The 20,325-nt window shown below is 46.1% G+C and overlaps 1 protein-coding gene across 2 annotated transcripts in view; it reads left to right on the top strand.

The window, feature by feature from the left end:
• WWP1 (WW domain containing E3 ubiquitin protein ligase 1) overlaps positions 1 to 20,325 on the top strand; it is a 78,911-nt gene that overhangs the window by 26,436 nt on the left and 32,150 nt on the right. For both annotated transcript variants that reach the window (XM_069957398.1, XM_069957399.1), the window contains exons 2-3: positions 4,375 to 4,461; positions 19,046 to 19,181. In XM_069957398.1, coding sequence (XP_069813499.1) covers positions 4,395 to 4,461; positions 19,046 to 19,181 — 203 coding nt within the window. In that variant the 5' untranslated portion in view covers positions 4,375 to 4,394. The remainder of the gene's footprint in view (positions 1 to 4,374; positions 4,462 to 19,045; positions 19,182 to 20,325) is intronic.

Here is a 20,325-nt window from a genome sequence, read left to right as displayed (position 1 = left end):
GACTGGGATCTATCCTCTTTTTAAATCCATTCCTGGCTTTGGCTTACAAAATCTGTCAGATAAATCTTTCTGTGTAAACGCACCCTATAACATGACAATCAACAGACCTCGGCCCGGTGCTCCAAAGAAGATTTCGCCTCGTGGGGTGGCAATGATGCTGAGAACAGTCAGAAATCGTCCTGCAACCAATCGGCAGGAGTTAGCAAATGACCTGAAGGCAGCTGGGACCACAGTTTGCAAGGAAACAATTGGCAACACTTTGCGCAACAATGGATTCACATCCTGCAGTGCCCGAAAGGTACCCCTGCTGAAGAGAGCACATGTGGAGGCGCGCCTCAAATATGCCAATGATCATTTGAAAGATGAACCAAGTTATTGGGAGAAGGTTTTGTGGTTAGATGAGACCAAAATTGAACTTTTTGGCCTCAACTCCACCCGCCATGTGTGGAGGAAGAAAAATGCTGCCTATGACCCCAAGAACACTGTGCCCACCGTCAAGCATGGAGGTGGAAGCATAATGTTTTGGGGGTGTTTCTCTGCCAAGGGTACAGGGCTACTTCACCGCATCACTGGGAAGATGGATATAGCCATGTACCGCACAATCCTGAGGGACAGTCTCCTCCCCTCTGCCAGGGTTCTGAAAATGGGCCGTGGTTGGGTCTTCCAACATGATAACGACCCTAAACATACAGCAAAGGCAACAAAGGATTGGCTCAAGAAAAATCACATTAAGGTCATGGAGTGGCCCAGCCAGTCGCCAGACCTCAATCCGATCGAAAATCTATGGAGGGAGCTGCGACAAGCGACAGCCCACCAACCTTCATGATTTAGAGAGAATCTGCAAAGAAGAGTGGGCCAAAATTCCCCCTGGTGTGTGTGCTAAACTTGTGGTTAACTACAACAAACCTCTCACCGCTGTGCTTGCAAACAAAGGCTTTGCCACTAAGTATTGAGTGTGTTTTGCAAGAGGGATCAAATACTTATTTTCCTCATTGAAATACAAATTAAAATATATTCTTTAAAATTATATTCTGGATTTTTTTCTTGATATTCTGTCTCTCCATGTTAGAATACATCTACCATTAAAAGTGCTGAAGGATAGTGTCTTTATTAGTGGGCAAACAAAGAAAATCAGCAAGGGATCAAATACTTCTTGGACTCACTGTATATATATATATATATATATATATATATATATGTGTGTGTGTATATATGTATATATTTATATATAGGAAGGAATACTGATCCCAGCCTGTCCTGTAATGTGGTCATGTTCTCTGCTGTCTCTATAGGCTCCATGACCGTCACATGAAGTATACAGGGAAAAGCAGGTATATAGCACATGATAACGTCTCATTAGATGGCACTGAGCAGTGTATACAGGGTATATACCACGTTCCCTTCTATTACTGGGTTCCGTATAGAAGCTGTGTTTATGTGATCACACTAAGCTGAAGGGAAAGTTGTCGGCCACTGCCCTAACCCGCAGGCACATGACAGTGACAAATCCATCCTATAGAGAAAACATAGTGTGAACATCGCCTTGTGTCCAGCTTTGCAATATGCTTCTTGTTTTTTACTTCCTTAACATTTCATTGGCTTCTGCTTGCTGTCGGTGAATGAGACATTGTGTACTGGTAGCCTGTACTCACCGAGTACTCTTCACATTCATCTTGTGCTGGGATATTATCTACACCGACACACTGTAACAAACCAACAGAATGGAACTTTACACTGATTGCCTAGGCTGCATATATGTGTAGCTGACATCATCTGTGGGAAGTATTACATTTAAAAGTGTCAACAAACTTATAAATCAGTAGTACAAATGACGGTAAGGAACTTTTCTATATATCTTATCAGAGAAAAAAGTTTATTTCCCTTATCAGACACCTGCACTCTACGCATTACACTTGACTGCTGTCTTGTATTTACCGGCTCATTGACTGATCAGGTTACATACTGCCCATACAAGTCAACTTATTGGAAAGTTGGGGGTTATTGGAAAGACCAGAACAGAAAGAGACAGTCTAGAAAAGAGTGAGTTATTATATCTCGCAAGAGGGCTTTGATATACGTTTCCGAGTGATGATATATAGATGGCCGCCATACAGTAACATCACCCATCAGCACCCATCAGCCTGTGCTCGTCCATACAGCAAATAAATCTAAATTCCTATGCATAGTGCCTAATGACGGCCCAGATGACCCTCTTTTGGTCTCTGTTGGGTAACAGGGAGTCTATAGATACTCTTTGCTGTATACATCAGAAGCTTTCCTTCCACAGTGTAAATGTACAATACAGAGCGATGAAGTCAGGAAGTATAGCTGTCAGCTGACGCATGTTGAAGGCGTTCGGCCTCCTTCACATGACTGTATGGGCAAATGCACATGAGTGTGGATACCAGAGCTGCACTTATACAGTCTGGGCTCTATAGACTTCACAAGAACACTGTTTTCTCAGACACCGCACCGCCGTTGCTGCCCACGTGCATCAAAGCCCCATTCACTTGAATAGGACCCAGTGCACAGACAGAGGGGAGCTGCCTATGGTAAAAGCCCATAGGTCCCCTCATTCTCATAATAAATGGGGGTTAGATTTCCATCAAGACTTGTGGCACGCCAAAACACATCAACTGCTTTGTTCCTGTTTTTTTATGCTGGTTTTGCAATAAAGAAGTATTCACATTGTATCTCCCCTGAGTGCTGGAACTTTTCTCTAAATTCCATGCTGCCTGGTTCCGGGCCTTTAGGAGTTCCGGAGTAAACACGGCGTAATTCCGTGGCGGACCTCTCCGTCACGGAATCCCGCCATGCTCAGTGTGCTGCTGTAAGTGAATGAGAGGGCGCTTGCTTGTCCGCTGCCGCCGCTCTCTCCGCCCGAGGAAGTAGCGTGTTACTACTTTGAGCGGAGAGGAGAGGGAGCGGACGAGCGTGCGCCCCCTTTCATTCACTTACAGCAGCACACTGAGCATGGCGGGATTCCGTGGCGGAGAGGTCCACCGCAGAATTACGCTGTGTTTGAACTGGCCCTTACCGTGCAACAACAAGGGAGATTAGGACTGGTGAGTGGACTACTTGCTACATTAGATTTCCATCACTCACACATTGGTATGACTTGTCTAGAGCCCCTTTAAGGGGTTATCCCAACATTAAAATGTCTTCCCTATCCACAAGACCCCAACCATCAAGAGAACAGGGGTCTTTCATAGTTATAATGAAGTAGCATACATGTTAGCCATCACGTCATTACTGTGGGGGAGATTTATCAAACATGGTGTAAAGTGAAACTGTCTCAGTTGCCCCTAGCAACCAATCAGATTCCACTTTTCATTCCTCACAGACTCTTTGGAAAGTGAAAGGTGGAATCTGATTGGTTGCTAGGGGCAACTGAGCCAGTTTCACTTTACACCATGTTTGATAAATCTCCCCCTATCTGTATGAATGTATTTAGTGAATGGAATATCTCCCGGAGCGTCAGCCGCGTTCTCCTACTACATCAGCAGGGGAATTAAAAGGACCATTTGCTTGCCTGTCAGCAGATAGCGGCGGTCTGCTGACTGTCAGCTAGAGGAGCAGGAACATTGGACTTGTTCCAGGACTCTTCAATAGCTGAAGCAAGTCACACCATGGCTCTCATGTGCTTCCCTTCACCCCCTGGATACTCCGGCTCTCATCTTTTGGCGTGCCGTATGCCTATTAACATATAGGGGCAACAGGAAGCCTACTGTGGTGGAGTAAAGCCACCGTACAGGCGGTAGGGATATACATAAATACTATTCTGCTGACTGTAAGGATCCGCCGCAGCGTCTATAATGTGCCGGCTCCCCCCCGTGATGCTAAATCATTTATTAATGGATCTGATGAAGGCTGTCATCCCCCTGCAGGCTATAAATATGATCCTAGTAGCAGTGCCAGAACATGAGCTTGTCTCCCGGCCAGGTTATAAATAGGTTGTAACACTTCACAACAACTGCGTGTTTGTTGCTGCGGAGCAGTCACCCCGAGACCCCAGTCCGCTCTGATTTTATGGTTATGCAATGTGTTCTTCTTCACCCCAATTGAGCATACACACGCATGGTGACGTCATGCGCCGGGATACTATAAGAGGGCCATTGTCATACTACAAGTATGGAGGAGCGCAGAAGGATCTCAACGTTCATCCTCAGACCCCAAGGTTGCTTTAATTGTTATTGACTATGTCAGGGTTACAGTAAAGGCTATTTCTTCATTGCGGCTGCACTTTGCTATCACCTCTGTACTTTGAGATGGTCACCCATGAGTGATTTTTGCCTCGCTCAGCTGTTATACAGAGCACGGACCTGTTTACATTGTAACCATTCTCACATTATGCTTCCCTTTGGTGTCTCGTAGGCCTGACCCTGTAACCTGACATGGCCACAGCCTCACCAGGGCCGGCTAATAGAAATAGTCATGAAGGTTTACAGCTGCACGTGACAGGTAAGGTGCATTCATCTATTATTATCGGTGCACAAGCCTTTACATCAGGGATGGGGAACCTGCGGCCCTCCTGCTAATGCAAAACTACAATTCCCATCATGCCTGGGCAGCCAAAGCTTTAGCTTTGGCTGCCCAGGCATGATGGGAATTGTAGTTTTGGATGCAGAAGACATAGAACTTCTCCACTATGTAGGCCTCATGTAGAGCAGGCGGAGCTGACACTGGAAAACTTCCCAGCATGCCTTTTTCTTCTATTATTCCCCTTTGTCCCCCTATATGACTTATTTTGCATCTTTTGGAAGCCTTCCATACATAGTATAAAGAAAGAGAGCCATGGAAAAGACTGGATGTTGTGCTATAGACAGATGTTCTGTTGTACTGGTGCTTTATATATAATCTGTCACTACTGCCTCTCCCTGTCACGCAGTGTTTTATATACAGTTCTGTGCGCTGTGATTCATCTTTTACAGTGACTGCAAACTCAATTTAGGATGAGGCTTATACATTGGTGTAAAGGTGCAAAAGACTAAGAAATTGGATGGATTTGCAGAACTTTAGGTTAAAGCGAATGTACCACTATGTGGATTTTTACATGAATAGACAGGCACAGAGATGCCGGTGTTATGGCTTTTTATGAACCGCGACCCGGTTCCCATGCATGGCATCGGTTTACTCTTGGGCACCAGCATGAAGCACCGTGGCAGGCCCGCCGCCCCCCAGTGTGACCACACGCCCCCCCCCCCCCTCTGATGCGGCTCTGTTAGAATCAATCGGGCCTCGTCACAGAGGGGAGATCGTAATGTTAGGGGCCGGCAGACCCGGCACCAGCATCCCCGCACCGGCGCCCTCGTCTATTCATGTAAAAAAACACAAAGCAATGTACCTAGTGGTGCATTCGCTTTTATGCTTTTTCAGCCACAATTTATGTTTTTGTTTTTTTCTGAAATTAATGATCATAGTGAAGAATTGAGGCGCCAAGTGTGTTAGTGTTGCTTTACTATTCATTTCATAGTAACTGTTTTAGTTATGAGACCGAACAATCCCTTTAAAGAGTCACCATCATTAAAAGTTAACTTTTGACAAGTCATCGGGCAAGAAGAATAGTAGATTCCCACAGCATCCTTAGTGCATTCAAAATTCCAAACTTTATTTACAACATCTGGTACAGAAATGCGACGTTTCGACCCAACTGGTCCAAACATTGCAACACATCAAACCATGCTCCTTTAAATATGCAGTGAATAACCCTGTGACGTATTGGGGTAAGAGGGGGATGGGGAGGGCAGAAAATGTGGAGCCACAGATCCAAAATCTGGGAGTACATCCAGTCAGTCAAGCATGTATATACATGTAGGTATAACCAAGAAACATATGCATATGTGAAAAATTGATGCTGAAATAGCCATTCAAATAATAACACAAAGAATGATCAGTACATCAATAAGGGAAATGGAAACTAAATCTATGCACAGAATATAAAAAAGATACCATGTGAGGCCATGTCTCCCAGCAGAGGAGGACGATTCCTAATGCCCCAAGACGCCAAGGGCTTCTCTTGTGTTGCTGCGCACGAGAAGGATCACATGCCCCGGCCAATTGAAGAGTCCATGGGCTAGGCCAAGTGGGAGAAACATTAGCAAACACCATGCTCTTAGCGATCGTGCTGACCGCTTGCCGCACTGAAAACGAAGATGCCAGGGCCACCCAGGCCAGGCACATGCATACAGACTCCATACAAGAGAATGTACCCTTGGGGTATAGGGGTCTGAAGGAGAGGTCTATGCCTGTGGTTATGGTCCATCGAGCCCCAATAAAGACCCATGTGCGTCAAAACGTCACATTTCTTCACCAGACGTTCTAAATAAAGCTTGAATTTTAAACGCACTACGGATGTTGTGAGAATCTACTATTCTTCAAGTCTGTTCCTTTGTCCATACTAGGATTGTGGACTTTCCTGCCTGCATCCTCCATCTACCTACGTTGAGGCCACTTATTGGGCCATGTACCTTAATGCTGTTGGATCTTCTTAGACTTGGTCATCAGGCATGTCAAAGATTGTAGTAGTTATAGCCAGTGAGAGAGTGCAGCAGTGCGATCCACTCCCCAGTCGTTCACTAGTTCTGACAGTTTAGCCTTATAGATATAGACTATAAAGGGCCAAACTGTTGGCATTAGTGAGTGGCCGGGGAGTGGATGGCATGGTTGCCTTGGTCTCTCCCTGGCTATATCTCTTGAGTCTCAGCACTGAGACAAGCTACGATCAATAACTTTTGACATGCCTGATGACATGTCAAAAGTTACTTTTAATGACATTGACTCTTTAAGTGTAATAAGTCTTTATCCATTTACATGCTAATCAATATATAACCCTAGTGATCAGCTGTTCTGGTGGGGGAAATGGCGTCTGGCCAGATACAGTATTTCTCATAGTGTGTGTTACTGTAGGGGAAATATAGCCTAACATGCCAGCTATTCTTTTTTTTTTTTTTAATTCTCAATTTTATTAAATTTTTCAAACATTTCACATAAAAGCCACAGCAGAAAACAATGAAGACAAACAAACCAAAAGCAGGGGTACACACCACATGCCAGCTATTCACATGTGTCACTACTAGTGTTAAGTGAACTTGCCGAAAGTTACTGAGCAGTGTTGCTAAATGCTGAGGGGAATAGAAGACCCCAACACTTTCTTCACTCAATAACTGCAGAGACCAGAAAATGTGCATTGGGAGCATAATGTCGGGGGTTTGCATGGCTGAGCAGCTGCATGCAACCCTGCAACCTTACATCACCAGTGCCGCAGTGCACAATGCCAAGCTTCAGATGGAGTACGCCACCATTGGACTTTTTATTCTGTAGGGAGTGAATCACGCATCTGGCCATCTAATGGATGTCTTAGTTTTTATGTGTTTCTGACTGTCCTTTGAAGTTAGAGATCCCGAGGATAACACTGTGCACGGCTCGGAGGGGCTCACATCATGCCAGACCCTCCATGATGGCCTTAGTCCATACATTCAGGATCCTTAGGAATGGAGGCTGTTTGTGTTCCTGGATGATAACAATGAGTGAGATGGATTGTATGGCCTCTGTGAAGCAGAATCCTTCTGCGCGGCGTCGTATGTTCCCAGAACAATGGCTCCTGTTTGGAGAAGTTAATCTTTAGATTAATCATTAAACGTTACATGGACGGAGTTATGTGGCTGACAGACTTATAGTGAGCCGTATGCATGAAGAGACTGGTGACTGTACCCCAGACGCCGCAGGCCGAGGCCGGACACAGCTCACATGTAAAGGCTCCGCCTATTTCACATGGATGTCTATGGAAGGTCAGATTAAAGAGTTCTCATTGGTTCCAGGATTTCTATTATTCTATTATTTTGTCCATTTCTGTAAATAAATAAAAGTATTACCACCCAGGCAGTACGTCCAGATCGGTGCCGGCAGGGACTCTTAGTTATGAGAATCTTCTGCCAAAGGGATTATGTGCTACCGACTCCTCATCTGCAGTAACTCTGCCCGTCCTTCTCTTTAACCCTGTAAGGACACTGACAATATTCCCTTTTGTTTTCTTTCCTTGCCCTATAGGATCCAAAGCCGGCAAGTTGGGGGATGGAGGAGACCCTTGTGCCTCCATCTAACTGCTTTAGAGTCTGGGGTCTCTATTGGGGTCACATATTTATGGTTCCAGGTACTGATAAGGTGTCGCTGTAGTGACATATGAACTTGTCATCACTCTGGCTCTCTATATCCTGTAATAATCGTGGAAAAGTGTTCACAACACCACAACCGATTCAGCTCGTGAGACCAGATGTAGTAGTAAGCCATGAGGTCTTAAGGGGTTAAAGCTTAGCTGTGCAGACATTTTTTTGCCTCCTTATCGTGGTTACATCATCGGTGGTTGAAAAATTACAAAAGGTCATCACATTCACCCTTTTATGCTTCCACACCCCGGTTGATGATAGACCAGTGCTATACAGTAGGTGAAATGCTTCTCTGTTGATCTATAGCTGCTGTAGTACTAGTATCCCTCTGTAATGTGTTTCTCTTGGCATAAAGCTCTGCTTTGTCTCTGTGCCGGACCCTGCTAACCTGTCCGTCTTCCTCCCTTCTATCTGCAGTCAGTGTGAGCTGCTTCTCCTTGTCACATCCTGGAGCCAATGAGCTGAAACTCGAGGGCCATAGGCCATATACATTACTGCATTGGATCCACTGGGGATCGGACGCAAAATGCAGCATGCAGTGTTTTTTTTTTTTCGTTTTTTTTTGTTAGTCTGGTCAAATCGTGCTGATAAAACCCAACGGACCCCATTAAAGTCAATGAAGTCCATCGCTCTTCATTAGTGTCCATGGTGCAGCCAAGCTGCCTGCTCCCAGACAGAGCCTTAGATGAATGCTTACATGGCCTAAGGCTCATCTGTCTGACACCTAGCTATCTCCCCTCACTCAGGGTGGTATCACACGGGCCCATGGGGGCCCAATAATACCTGTAAATGAGCAGCGATCTGCTAGATCGTCGCTCGTTTACTGGACCTATTATACGGCCCGATAATCGTTAAACAAGGGCTGCAGGGACCGATGTCCTTGTAGCCATTGCTTAACTATATACAATACCTATCCATGTTCCAGGGCTGCTGCTGCGGTCCTCTTCTCCACGGGTCCTGCGCGCTTTAACTTCAGAGTGGCCGCTCAGCCAATCACAGGCCGGGACCGCCGCAGCCTGTGATTTGCCAGTCGGCTTGTCGGCTGACAGGCCACTCTGAAGCTAGAGCGCGCAGGACCTGGGGAGAAGAAGACCGCAGCAGCAGCCCTGGAATGTGGATAGGTAATGTATATCGTGAAGTCGCCAGCCGCGCACCGCTATTACACGTAGCGGTGCGCAGTGGGCGCCCGACTAAAATCGTTCCAAACCTATATCAACGATCAGCCAATGATGGTTGTAATCGGCTGATTGTTGTATTTATTACATGGAGCGATAATCGGGCCAATTTGGCCGATTATCGCTCTGTGCAATAGAGACAAGGATCGGCTGATGAAACGATCATCGGCTGATCGCTTCTTTAGGCCCAGACCTAAAATCATTGGTCCACGACTGCTGGCGATTGCCCAAACAGTTAATAAGTTACCTCCCCATGCTCCTGGTTTTCTCCTCTGCTCTGTATGCATACCGAACCACGTGCTGCAGCTTCAGAGCGGCCTGGCTTAGTGGCCTATCAGCACAGACAGGCCCCGATGAAGCTGCAGCACGCTGTGCCGGTATGCATAACGAGCACAGGAGAAGACAGGAGCTTGGAGAGGTAACGTATTTATTTGGGTAAGGGGTTGCACAGACATCGCTAACCATGTCCGTTCAGCCCTTGCTAAATGATTATTAGGCCGTGTACAGTATTGATCGGGCCTTCATTGGCCCGTGTTATAAGACCCTTACACATGCATGAATTCTGAATAGAGAGAAAAAAGGTAGGGAGCCGATGCCAAAGATGGGAGTTGCCCATACACATCAGATGATCCATCAGTCTCTAGAGGTCTTTTTGACATCAATCTGATGTCTATGACCGATTTTAACATCCCTGTACGACAGTGCCTTTCCTGATGTGTAAGCTGCTTACGTCATAGACACTAATGGAACCCTGTACCGTCACAGATGGAGGCTTTTGAACTGTATGTTGCTTACAAGATTGATGGTCCCTCTCCCCTTGAGTCTGCAGATTTCCATTCGTCTGACCACCATGAACCTTGACCCAGATGGCAGTGATTTTGGATCATGTCAATATATGGCTGCTAAAGTCCCAAGCATCCGTTAATGATCATCAGCCTTGCCCCTTGCACCAAATGATCTTTTGATGGTATTATATACTATAGACCAGGGGTCCCCAAACTTTTTACACAGGGGGCCAGTTCACTGTCCCTCAGAGTTGTGGAGGGCCGGACTATATGCTGTTGCTGTATCTGGCCCGCGGGGAGCCGTTCCCACTGGAGGATGTCTCTGCCCATGAGGAGGAAGTGGAGGGGAGGATCATACTGCTCGTCTGTCTCTGGTCTGGAGGAGGAGTATTGGGGGTGACTTAGGATGGTGGATATGTAGTCCTACCACAGCCACACAGGAGCATGCTGGGAGTTGTAGTTCTACCACAGCCACACAGGAACATGCTGGGAGTTGTAGTTCTACCAAAGCTAAGCAGGATCATGATGGGAGTTGTAGTTCTACCTCAGCCACACATGAGCACTAACACACACACACACTCCATTCGCACACACATATTCCGCTAACACACACATTCTCACTCCACTAACACAGACAAACACACAGGGCAGTATCTAGTTTTTTTTGGCAATAAGCTAATGTTGATAAAAGCATCCCTAATGTCTCCCTGTGGTGTCCCCCCATTGTAATAATGTCTCCTTGCATTTCCCCCATAGTAATAAAGTTCCCCTGCATTGCCCCCATATGTCCCCCTGCATTTTTTCCATAGTGATAATGTCCTATTGCATTGCCCCAACACATAAAAAAAAAACACATTATACTCACCTAATCCTGGCATGGAGCCAGCCTTTCTCTCTTCTGGCTTCTTCTCACCTCTCCAGCCTCCGGAGGGATCCCCCAGCAGGCGCAATGACGTCAACACTGCCAATGTCGGACTGGGATACCTGGGGCCCACCAGAGGAAATGATTCTTGGGGCCCACCAAAGAAGAATCAGTAAAAAGCGACATACTGACCCTGCCCTATTCTGGATTCATCTGGATCTGCGACAACTCCCTTCAGTCAGAGCAGGCTGTGGCTCAGAGATAGCATTCTTCTGACTGTATATACTGGTAGTTTGTGCCCATATGATGCAGCTGCACCCCATATCATCATTTTATTACCCCCTTCATCCTCCTGCCCCCCCATCATCATACTATCCCCTTCTTTCTCCTGCCCCTCCATCATCATACTACTACCACCTTCAATCTCCTACCCCTCCATCATCATACTACTACCCCCTTCATCCTCCTACCCCTCCATCATCATACTACTACCCCCTTCATCCTCCTGCTCCACCATCATACTACTACCACTTCATCATCATACTACCCATCCATCATCCTCCTACCCCATCATACTACTACCCCCTTCATCCTCCTGCCCTTCCATCATCATAGTAGTTCCTCTCTCAACCCTTTGCCCCTCATCACCATACTACTGCCTCTATCATTCTCCTGCCCCTGCATCTGTATTTAAAACAAAAAACAGCTATAATTACCTCACCTGTATGGTTCCTCTTGTCCCCCAGCGACTCTTCTTCCTGCTGTGCATCAGTGACATAACTTGTGCCGACAGGGGGTGGGGCTTCCCGCGGCGGGGGCGGAGCTTCCCGAGACATATCGGGACATGGTGTCAAAAGGGCCTGACACCTGCCGCAGCGTCCGACGCTGGGGCCCACTGAGGACAGACAGCATCACTCTATGGCTGTCTGGGGTCCCTAGCTGCTGGACGGTCAGTGGGAGTGGGGGAGGGGCCCAGTCCAACACTGATTACTGTGCCTGCTGGAGGATCCCTCTGCTGAGAGGCTGATGTGGGAGGTGAGATCCGGGGGGAGGGGGGTGGCGCCGAGGAGTGGGGGGGTTCAAGGTCCATTGTACCTGCCGCGGGGGGCGTTGCTGTCGCTGGTTGCGATTATGCTGTGAGTCTCGGTGGCTGGGCGCCCCCTAGAGGAGGTGGAGAGAGGAAGTTTCTGCCACGCCGAGGCGGGGGGGGGGGGCGGATAAACGACCTCGGAGGGATGCAGTTTGGGGACCCCTGCTATAGACGGATGGACTTTCAACGTTTTCTCAGTTTACTTTGAACAAATTTTTTAAAATCGTTTTACTCTCGCTTTTGCTCTTTTCATACAGTCATGTGACTTCTTCCACCGATCCCTCAGCAAATGCGCTGTGGCACAGGATCCCTGGGCATTAAAGGGGAAGTCCTGCGGGGGGGGGATGAATTATGGGCAGGGGGTGGTGGAATATAAAAAAACTAGTTATAGTCACCTATCCCAGCCCTCGTGTGGAACCGCGCCCCCCTCCTGGATGACTGTCTTCTAAGCTCCCCTTCAGCTACGTCACGACCCGGCTGACTGATGCCCCACTCAGCCAGTCAGTGACTGGGGCGGGACATCGCTGTAGTCACTAGTTGGCTAAATCCCACCCGTCTGTGACCTCGAGCCAAGGTCATGACGTACCCTGACTAGATTGCATTTGTGTTGAATACTTTGTTGTTTCTGGATATTAATAATTTTTAAAAAATTAAAAGGGAAACCCAAAAAGAACCCCTTTCCCGGCTCGTGGATAAACAGATCTTCTTTTCATTAGATGTAATTTTTACATGGGACAAACAGGGAAACTTTCTTCAGACTCTTCGGCTATAACCTCCTTCTGCAGAAAGTAAGAAAAATAATCTTTGTGTATTAATGTAGGATTCAGCGAGCGCTCAGGAAATCAGATGTTTGTGACATAATTTCCTCAAACTTTTTGCTGCCTCATATCTTGCAAAAAAATCACCTCTCACCCTTTAGCCGCACGGCTTATCTCAGCCATGATGTCTGTTTCCTAAATCTTTATGAAAGAAAATAGTTGCTGCCCACCTATTTGTCCGGATGTGGTAGTGGGGCCTGATAACGCGCTGCTACAGTCTGTCGCCTAAATGGACGCAGATCATTCTCACTGGCGTCACTTATGATGTAGGGATGTCATGTATGGCACATTGGATCCTAACCATGGCCCGGTGGACCCCATTGACATAGGATGGGCTCTGTCAAGTTTAGTCGATTCAAGTATCGAAGCATTTCTGATACACCATGGGGGGAATTCATGAAGACTGGCATATTTGTATGGCCTAATACTTATATTAAGCCCCGCCCCTTTTTTCGCGGCAGGATTCACTAAGAGGCGTACGAATCTGCACCCGGCCTACTAAATCTGGAAGCAGGTGTAGATTTGCATCATGATTTGCGCCTGCGAACAGGCGTAAATCATGACAAATGAGGTGTGGGAGGAGGCCACGCCTCCTCCCCACCTCATCACGCCTTCGCAAGCTCCGCCTACCCACTCATCGGGCGAGCAGGGCGTACGGGAGGCATACGCCAGGGAGAAGGGGTGAATCTGCACCTTTTCCCTGGCGCACGCCTGTAGTGTACCCTTCGTAAATCCCCCCCCCCCCCCAAGTCATCATTTGGTCTTGAGTACAGAATTTTTATTTTATTAAAAAAGCTAATAAATATATGGTGGTCTCTCAGATCCCAGTCTCCTCCTGTCCAGTGGTCTCTATCAGATTCCAGTCTTCTCCTGTCCAGTGGTTTCTATCAGATCCCAGTCTCCTCCTGTCCAGTGGTCTCTTTCAGATCCCAGTGTCCTCCTGTCCAGTGGTCTCTATCAGATCCCACTCTCCTCTAGTCCTGTGGTCTCTATCAGATCCCAGTCTCCTCCCGTCTAGGGGTCTCTATCAGATCCCACTGTCCTCTAGTCCTGTGGTCTCTTTCAGATCCCAGTCTCCACCAGTCCAGTGGTCTCTATCAGATCCCAGTCTCCTCCTGTCCAGTGGTCTCTATCAGATTTCAGTCTCCTCCACTCCACTGATTTCTATCAGATCCCACTCTCCTCTAGTCCTGTGGTCTCTTTCAGATCCCAGTCTCAACCAGTCCAGTGGTCTCTATCAGATCCCAGTCTCCTCCTGCCCAGTGGTCTCTATCAGATCCCAGTCTCCTCTGGTTCCAGTGATCTCTATCAGATCCCAGTCTCCTCTGGTCCAGTGGTCTTCATCAGATCCCACTCTCCTCCCATCTAGTGGACTCCTTTTAGTTCCCAGTCTTCTCCAGTCCAGTGGATAGTCATGAATAGCGCCCCCTGCAGTTACTAGTATAGGTAGCAATGAGATACACAGTAGTGGATAGAGGCCAGTAGCAGCTCATTGTATCTCTGAGGATCAGAAGAGGGATGATGAAAAGAGAAGGCAAAAAGCAGTGGTATGAGATCTGTAAAACTTGTGTGACATCAGAGGCGGCGTAGCAGATGTGCCCAGTATGTGCCACTTCCTCCATACACAGGGAGAGGTAATGGGGCTACATGTATATTATACAATCTAAGCAGAGCATTTGTGTCATACAGCGCGGATTACCTTATCCCCGTGTGTCCATCTGTTATTTGATGAGATGGGAGAACAGAGAGCGGGTTTTATCAGCCGGCTTCATGTCTTCCTGCCGCCTCTGCTGAGCACAGCGTTTCTTGTATACGCCTTCCTGCAGGGTCTGTACCACTGAGGATTCATGTTTCCAAACTGAGATTGTAGTAAAACAAAGTGTCGTCCATAGTCGGAGCAAGACATTCCCTTTTTAAAGGGGTACTACCACTTCAACTACCACTGTAATTATACTACTAGATCTGGTCAGGTTGAATAGTTTAGTAAATACAATCATTTATCAGAAGGAGGTGGTAGGTTTGCTTCATGAATAAATTTGTAATAATTATAATTAAAGCTGTGTAAGGATTATGGGTTTGTGTCATTAGGACATATGTCTCCCACAGCCTGTCACTTCAGTGGGGAGGAGTTGTAGTTCTAGACACAGTCCATGGACAAGTGTGATGTTGCTTCTAGTGGGAAAAGAGACCCCCATTATCATGGACAAGCCCTTTAACGAATTTAGAGGGATGTTTCCATCTCCAATAACATAGGTCTACTATTGTTTTTTTTAATCTCCTCATACACACCATAGGACTGTTCATCCTGATTTCACTTGTTCATCAGTAAGATGACAGAATTGCTGGTAACAATAAATGTTGAACGTCTACATTCCCCCCCCCCCCCCCCCCCCCAGCACGTCAGAAACCCTCCAGATACCTTTTCTCCCCTTCAAGCACCTCTGAAGCCCCCCAAATACATCTGCCACACCCCAGCACTTCCGAAAGCCTCCAGATACCTCTGCTCCCCTCCAAGCACCTTTGAAGCCCCCCAGACACCTCCCTCTGCCCACCCCTATCAGACACCTTTGCCCCTCCCTCTCAGAACCTCTGAAGCCCCCCTCCCAGGTACCTCTGCCTCCCTCCAAGCACCTTTGATGCCCCCCAGACACTTTAGCCCCCTCCCTCCCCTCCAGGAGGTGGCTTATCTCCCATGGGCCACCTGCCTATTGGAGCTGCATAAATCTGCAGACAGGTCTCCTATAACTAGAGCAGAAGGTATAAGGAGGCGATTATGTTAATATACTGTGGGTTGGTATAATCCCAGATTAATATCAGAATTAAGGTGACAAATGCAGGTTAATATAAATGATGATTCCGCTGTCATTATTATCATTACTTATCATGGCAGCAAGGGAGGAATCATCCAGAGTGAATCATGAGGTGCATAATACAGACCATGGAGAATTCGCCTCATCCTTACAGTTTATACAGAAGTTTGAAGATGGACAAAATAAAAAATTATTTCCCATCAAGCCTACTTCTCAGTTGAAACACATGACATGGGCACAGCTCTGTATTGTTGCTAGGGTATGGCTTTCTGACAACTTGATAGGGAGCTAGTTGTCAAGCTCTGTTGTAGCGCTAGCAATGGAACTGTCAGACACCCTCAAGAGTTTCAGAAGTTAGGGGGAGATTTATCAAACATGGTGTAAAGTGAAACTGGATCAGTTGCCCCTAGCAACCAATCAGATTCCACCTTTCATTCCTCACAGACTCTTTGGAAAATGAAAGATGGAATCTGATTGGTTGCTAGGGGCAACTGAGCCAGTCTCACTTTACACCATGTTTGATAAATCTCCCCACAGTCCGTAAACTTTTCCTTTACCCACATTATAGGAGATAACTAGCTGACCGGTTGGGGTCCAACTGCTGGGACCGCTAGTTATCAACAGTCACGTCTCCCAAATGTAGTGGCAGTGACGGCGTTCAAAAAAGAAGCTATATATATATATATAGATATATATATATATATATATATAAAAAAAAATTTTTACACTCAGGCTAAATGCATTATATGGTCGGTGTTTAATATAGTCTATTTTGGCCCGCAAAACCCCTTTTAATCATTCACTTATCATTATTAAAGGGAATGTACCATCAGGCTTAGGCTGAAGCACTGGAGGCGGGCCGACTCACCCCCCAGTGGGAGGAACCCCCCACCCCTCTTTGACGCGGCTCCATTAGAATCAATGGAGCCATATGATAGAGGGGCGGGGGTTTCCTCCCACTGGGGGTGAGTCGGCCCACCTCCAGTGCTTCAGCCCAAGCCTGATGGTACAATCCCTTTAACTAAAATTTGTCTTGAGAGACTATATAGATTATTACTGAGGGATCAGATTACAGTAGGGCATATTCTCTGGGAAAGGAAGGAGGAGGAGGAAGGTGGTATAGAGGGAGAAGCAGAGACTCACACATGTATTAAGTTATCGCTGGGTTTACACTGTGTTTGGGGAGTCACATATAGCCATCGGGCAGAAAGGGGTACCAGCATATACCATGGTGTGCACTTGGCAGGTCCATTTAGTTTAATAGGATGTACATAGCCACTAGACTAATTTTGAGCCATTTCCAAAGATGTATAGTTACTAGAGATGAGTGAACCTCTAGCACGCTCTAGCTCATCTAAACCGTAAGTCTCGGCATTTGATTACTGGTGGGTGAAGAAGTTGGATGCAGCCCTAGGACTGCCTGGAAAACATGGATACAGCCATAGGCCATAGGTTACATCCATGTCTTTCAGGACTCCCTAGGGCTGCATCCAACTATTTCAGCCCCCAGTAATCAAATGCAGAGTATTGGAGGTTGGAGGACTTTAAGGTGGAACAGCTGGATGGCCTGACATCTTACAATAAGACTCTGGACGATTTTAAGAGCCTCGACTCTGCACCCAATTAGTACCAGGAGGCCCTGATCCACTAAGTTCAGGGCTTTTTTTTTTTTCTTTCTTTTTTTAACTCACTCCATATGGCAGACAGTGTTACTCTAGAAAAATGCACGGACATGGCTGGAAACCACTATATCCACAGCCGTCACTTATCTCGGAGTCTTCTGATCCCATCTCCACCCCTGTTTGATTTGGCAGCCGTCTTATGCAGCTACCGGCTGATACTGAATCACTGGAGACTTGTTGCAACACAGTTCATTCTGCCCTTAGATTGATTTCATTACTTTTTCAGGTCCTATTAAAAGCTCAGGAAGATACAAAAGTGCGCCTCATCTGTTGTGTAATACCAACACTAGTGCCATAAAAGCGTGCGCTCAAGTTGTTAACACTTTATAGGACTGGAAAGTGTAACCGTTCAGGGCCACAGAAGGATTCTAGTTCCACATGTTGGAAATATGTACGTGTGTGGACCTGTGTTCCCCATATAATAACAATCCAGCACTGGCACATAGCTCTGTGATGTGTCGTTCCCATGTTGTTCTAGAAATTAACAAATTAATGAACAACTGGGTTTTACTAGTTTGGGGGGGGGGGGGGGGGGTGTCCCTACATTGTCTGGCACTAGCCAATCAAAACAGTATCACATTATGTCATGCCCTAAACTGGTAACTCCCAGATGTCAATTTATTCCTAAACTGCTAGTAAGAAAAACGGAGCAACAGCACAATGTACAACCATTAGGAAAGATGTTACAGAATTGATATAGGGAACTTAACTGCTCACTGAAACAGGTCAGGAGAGGTCACAGGTCCTCTGTTTTGGAAGACTATGATCATTGGCATCTCAGTGATTGATCCAGCAAATGCTGCTTTTACACGGAACGATTATCGTGCAAATTCGCACGATAACGATCGAATTCGAACGATAATCATACGTGTAAACGCTGCGAACGATCAAACGACGAACGAGAAATCGTTCATTCAGATCTTACAACATGTTCTAAAATCGTCGTTCGCAAAAAATTCGCAGATCGTTTCGTGTAAACAGTCGTTCGCCGATTTAACCAATGTGTGAGATAGGCTTAAGCGATGGCAAAACGAATTTACATACGATATATATTACCGTCTAAACTCTGATCGTTATGAAAATCCGACATCGTTAATCGTACGATCGGGTCCATTATCGTTTTGTGTAAACGCAGCATAAGGGTTACTTATCTAGACCATTTTTACATGGAAGAATAGAACGCACATGCTCAGTCACTCTCCCCACAACCAGGTATCTGTAAAAAGTAGCTAATAGAAATATTTACCAGTTTGCCAGAGAGGGAGCAAAGCCTTTGTAGTACATAGCGGAGAGGACTCCTTGTGCAGACTAATAAGAAGGGACTATACCGTCAGGTACCAGAGGGGAAAGAAGAATCCGTTCAGAGTCCTTCCCTAACAGTAAGGTTTAGCAGCAGCATCTAAGTTGGACATTTTTTTTTTTTTTTTTAATTCTTAGGAGAAGCCCTTTAATAGATACCACCCTGTAAGGTACAGGGCATGTGGGTGTGTTTCAGCAGAGGCAGGGTAAATACGGCAGTACCTGTTATAAAGCCTCAGGGGTTGTAAAGAGTTGAAGAGCTGGGGTGCAGGATTAACTCTGCTTCATTCCAATGGTGGGGATGGGAGTGTAAATGTAACACATGAATGAAGCGCCTGCACTTGTGTTTTTTTTCTTTCTAGTGTCTTGTGCCAAACTAAAAAAGAAGAAGAATTGGTTTGGAACGGTCTATACAGAATTAGCTGCTGATGGGGAAACAAAGAAGACTGCAAAAGCAAGCAGTTCCAGCAATCCAAGATGGGAGGAACAGTTAACTGTGTAAGTCCTGTCCGTATGCAGAGTGTGGTTGGCAGATTAACCTGAGTAGATTGAAATTTAGTAGTGGGTGTGCATGGTATGGCAGCCCAGTCCTATTGAATGGAACTGGACTATTGAAGTGGGGGAGATGCATAAAATGTACAGATATGTGCCTGGTAAGATATACAAAAAGCTTCAGAGATTCTTTTTTGAATATTTAAAGGGGTTAATTAAAAAACAGCACCATCCCTGTCCTCAGGTTGTGTGTTTTTTTTTTTAAATTCTGCACAATCCCTTTAAATTTCATAGAAGGAATCCCCAAATGGATACTACAGAACTGTGATATCACTTTTGAAGGTTCCAAATCTGTGCACTCCAACTAAGCAGTATACCATTTAGCGGTTTACTAGGCACTTATCCATACATTTTGTAATGGTGCATTGCAATAGCCATACACTTTATTCCGCTGCGGATATGTAACCCCATAGAACTTCACACTACCAGAATTCGCAGGGTATTTCGCTGCAAACTCGCAGCGTGAGATCCGCTGCAAATCTGGTACATGTGAAGGTACCCTAAAGCTGTTTCAGTCAGTTCTTGATGGTCAGGCCTTTACCAATTTGATGTGGGCAGCCTGTCACGGTCCTGGAAAACTGCTTTAAAATGTTTATAGAGACTTCGTGTGTCTAGATGTTACATCCAGTCTTGGAATTGAAGTTAGATACTCAAAAGAAGCTTTTGTTTGCACACTATCTGACCTTTTTAAAGCATCTTCTTGGAGGACTCCTTTAAGCCCAGGCCCGTATTGCGACACTAAAAGCTTTTCATGTGTCAGCCAAAGATTTAGCCATTTGTATCCAAAGCTGACGGTCACATTACAAGGTTGCTCAGAAAATGTTAAACTTTTTTCCTGTAATGTTGCAGATTGGTTTAGCCCTATACCGATAGTATAGTCCTACAGTGAAATCCATAATACACAGTATTTACTGGGGAGAACAGAGTCTATGCTTAAAGTGACTCTGTACCCACAATCTGCCCACGCCAAACCATTTGTACCTTTGGATAGCTGCTTTTAATCCAAGATCTGTCCTGGGATCCGTTCGGCAGGTGATGCAGTTATTGTCCTAAAAAAACAACTTTTAAACTGGCAGCCTGTGCCCAACGA

Source organism: Dendropsophus ebraccatus, chromosome 2 (assembly GCF_027789765.1).
Source record: "Dendropsophus ebraccatus isolate aDenEbr1 chromosome 2, aDenEbr1.pat, whole genome shotgun sequence".
Lineage (NCBI taxonomy): Eukaryota > Metazoa > Chordata > Amphibia > Anura > Hylidae > Dendropsophus > Dendropsophus ebraccatus.
Note: the sequence above shows the minus strand (reverse complement) of the source record. Positions and strands in the feature narration are given on the sequence as shown.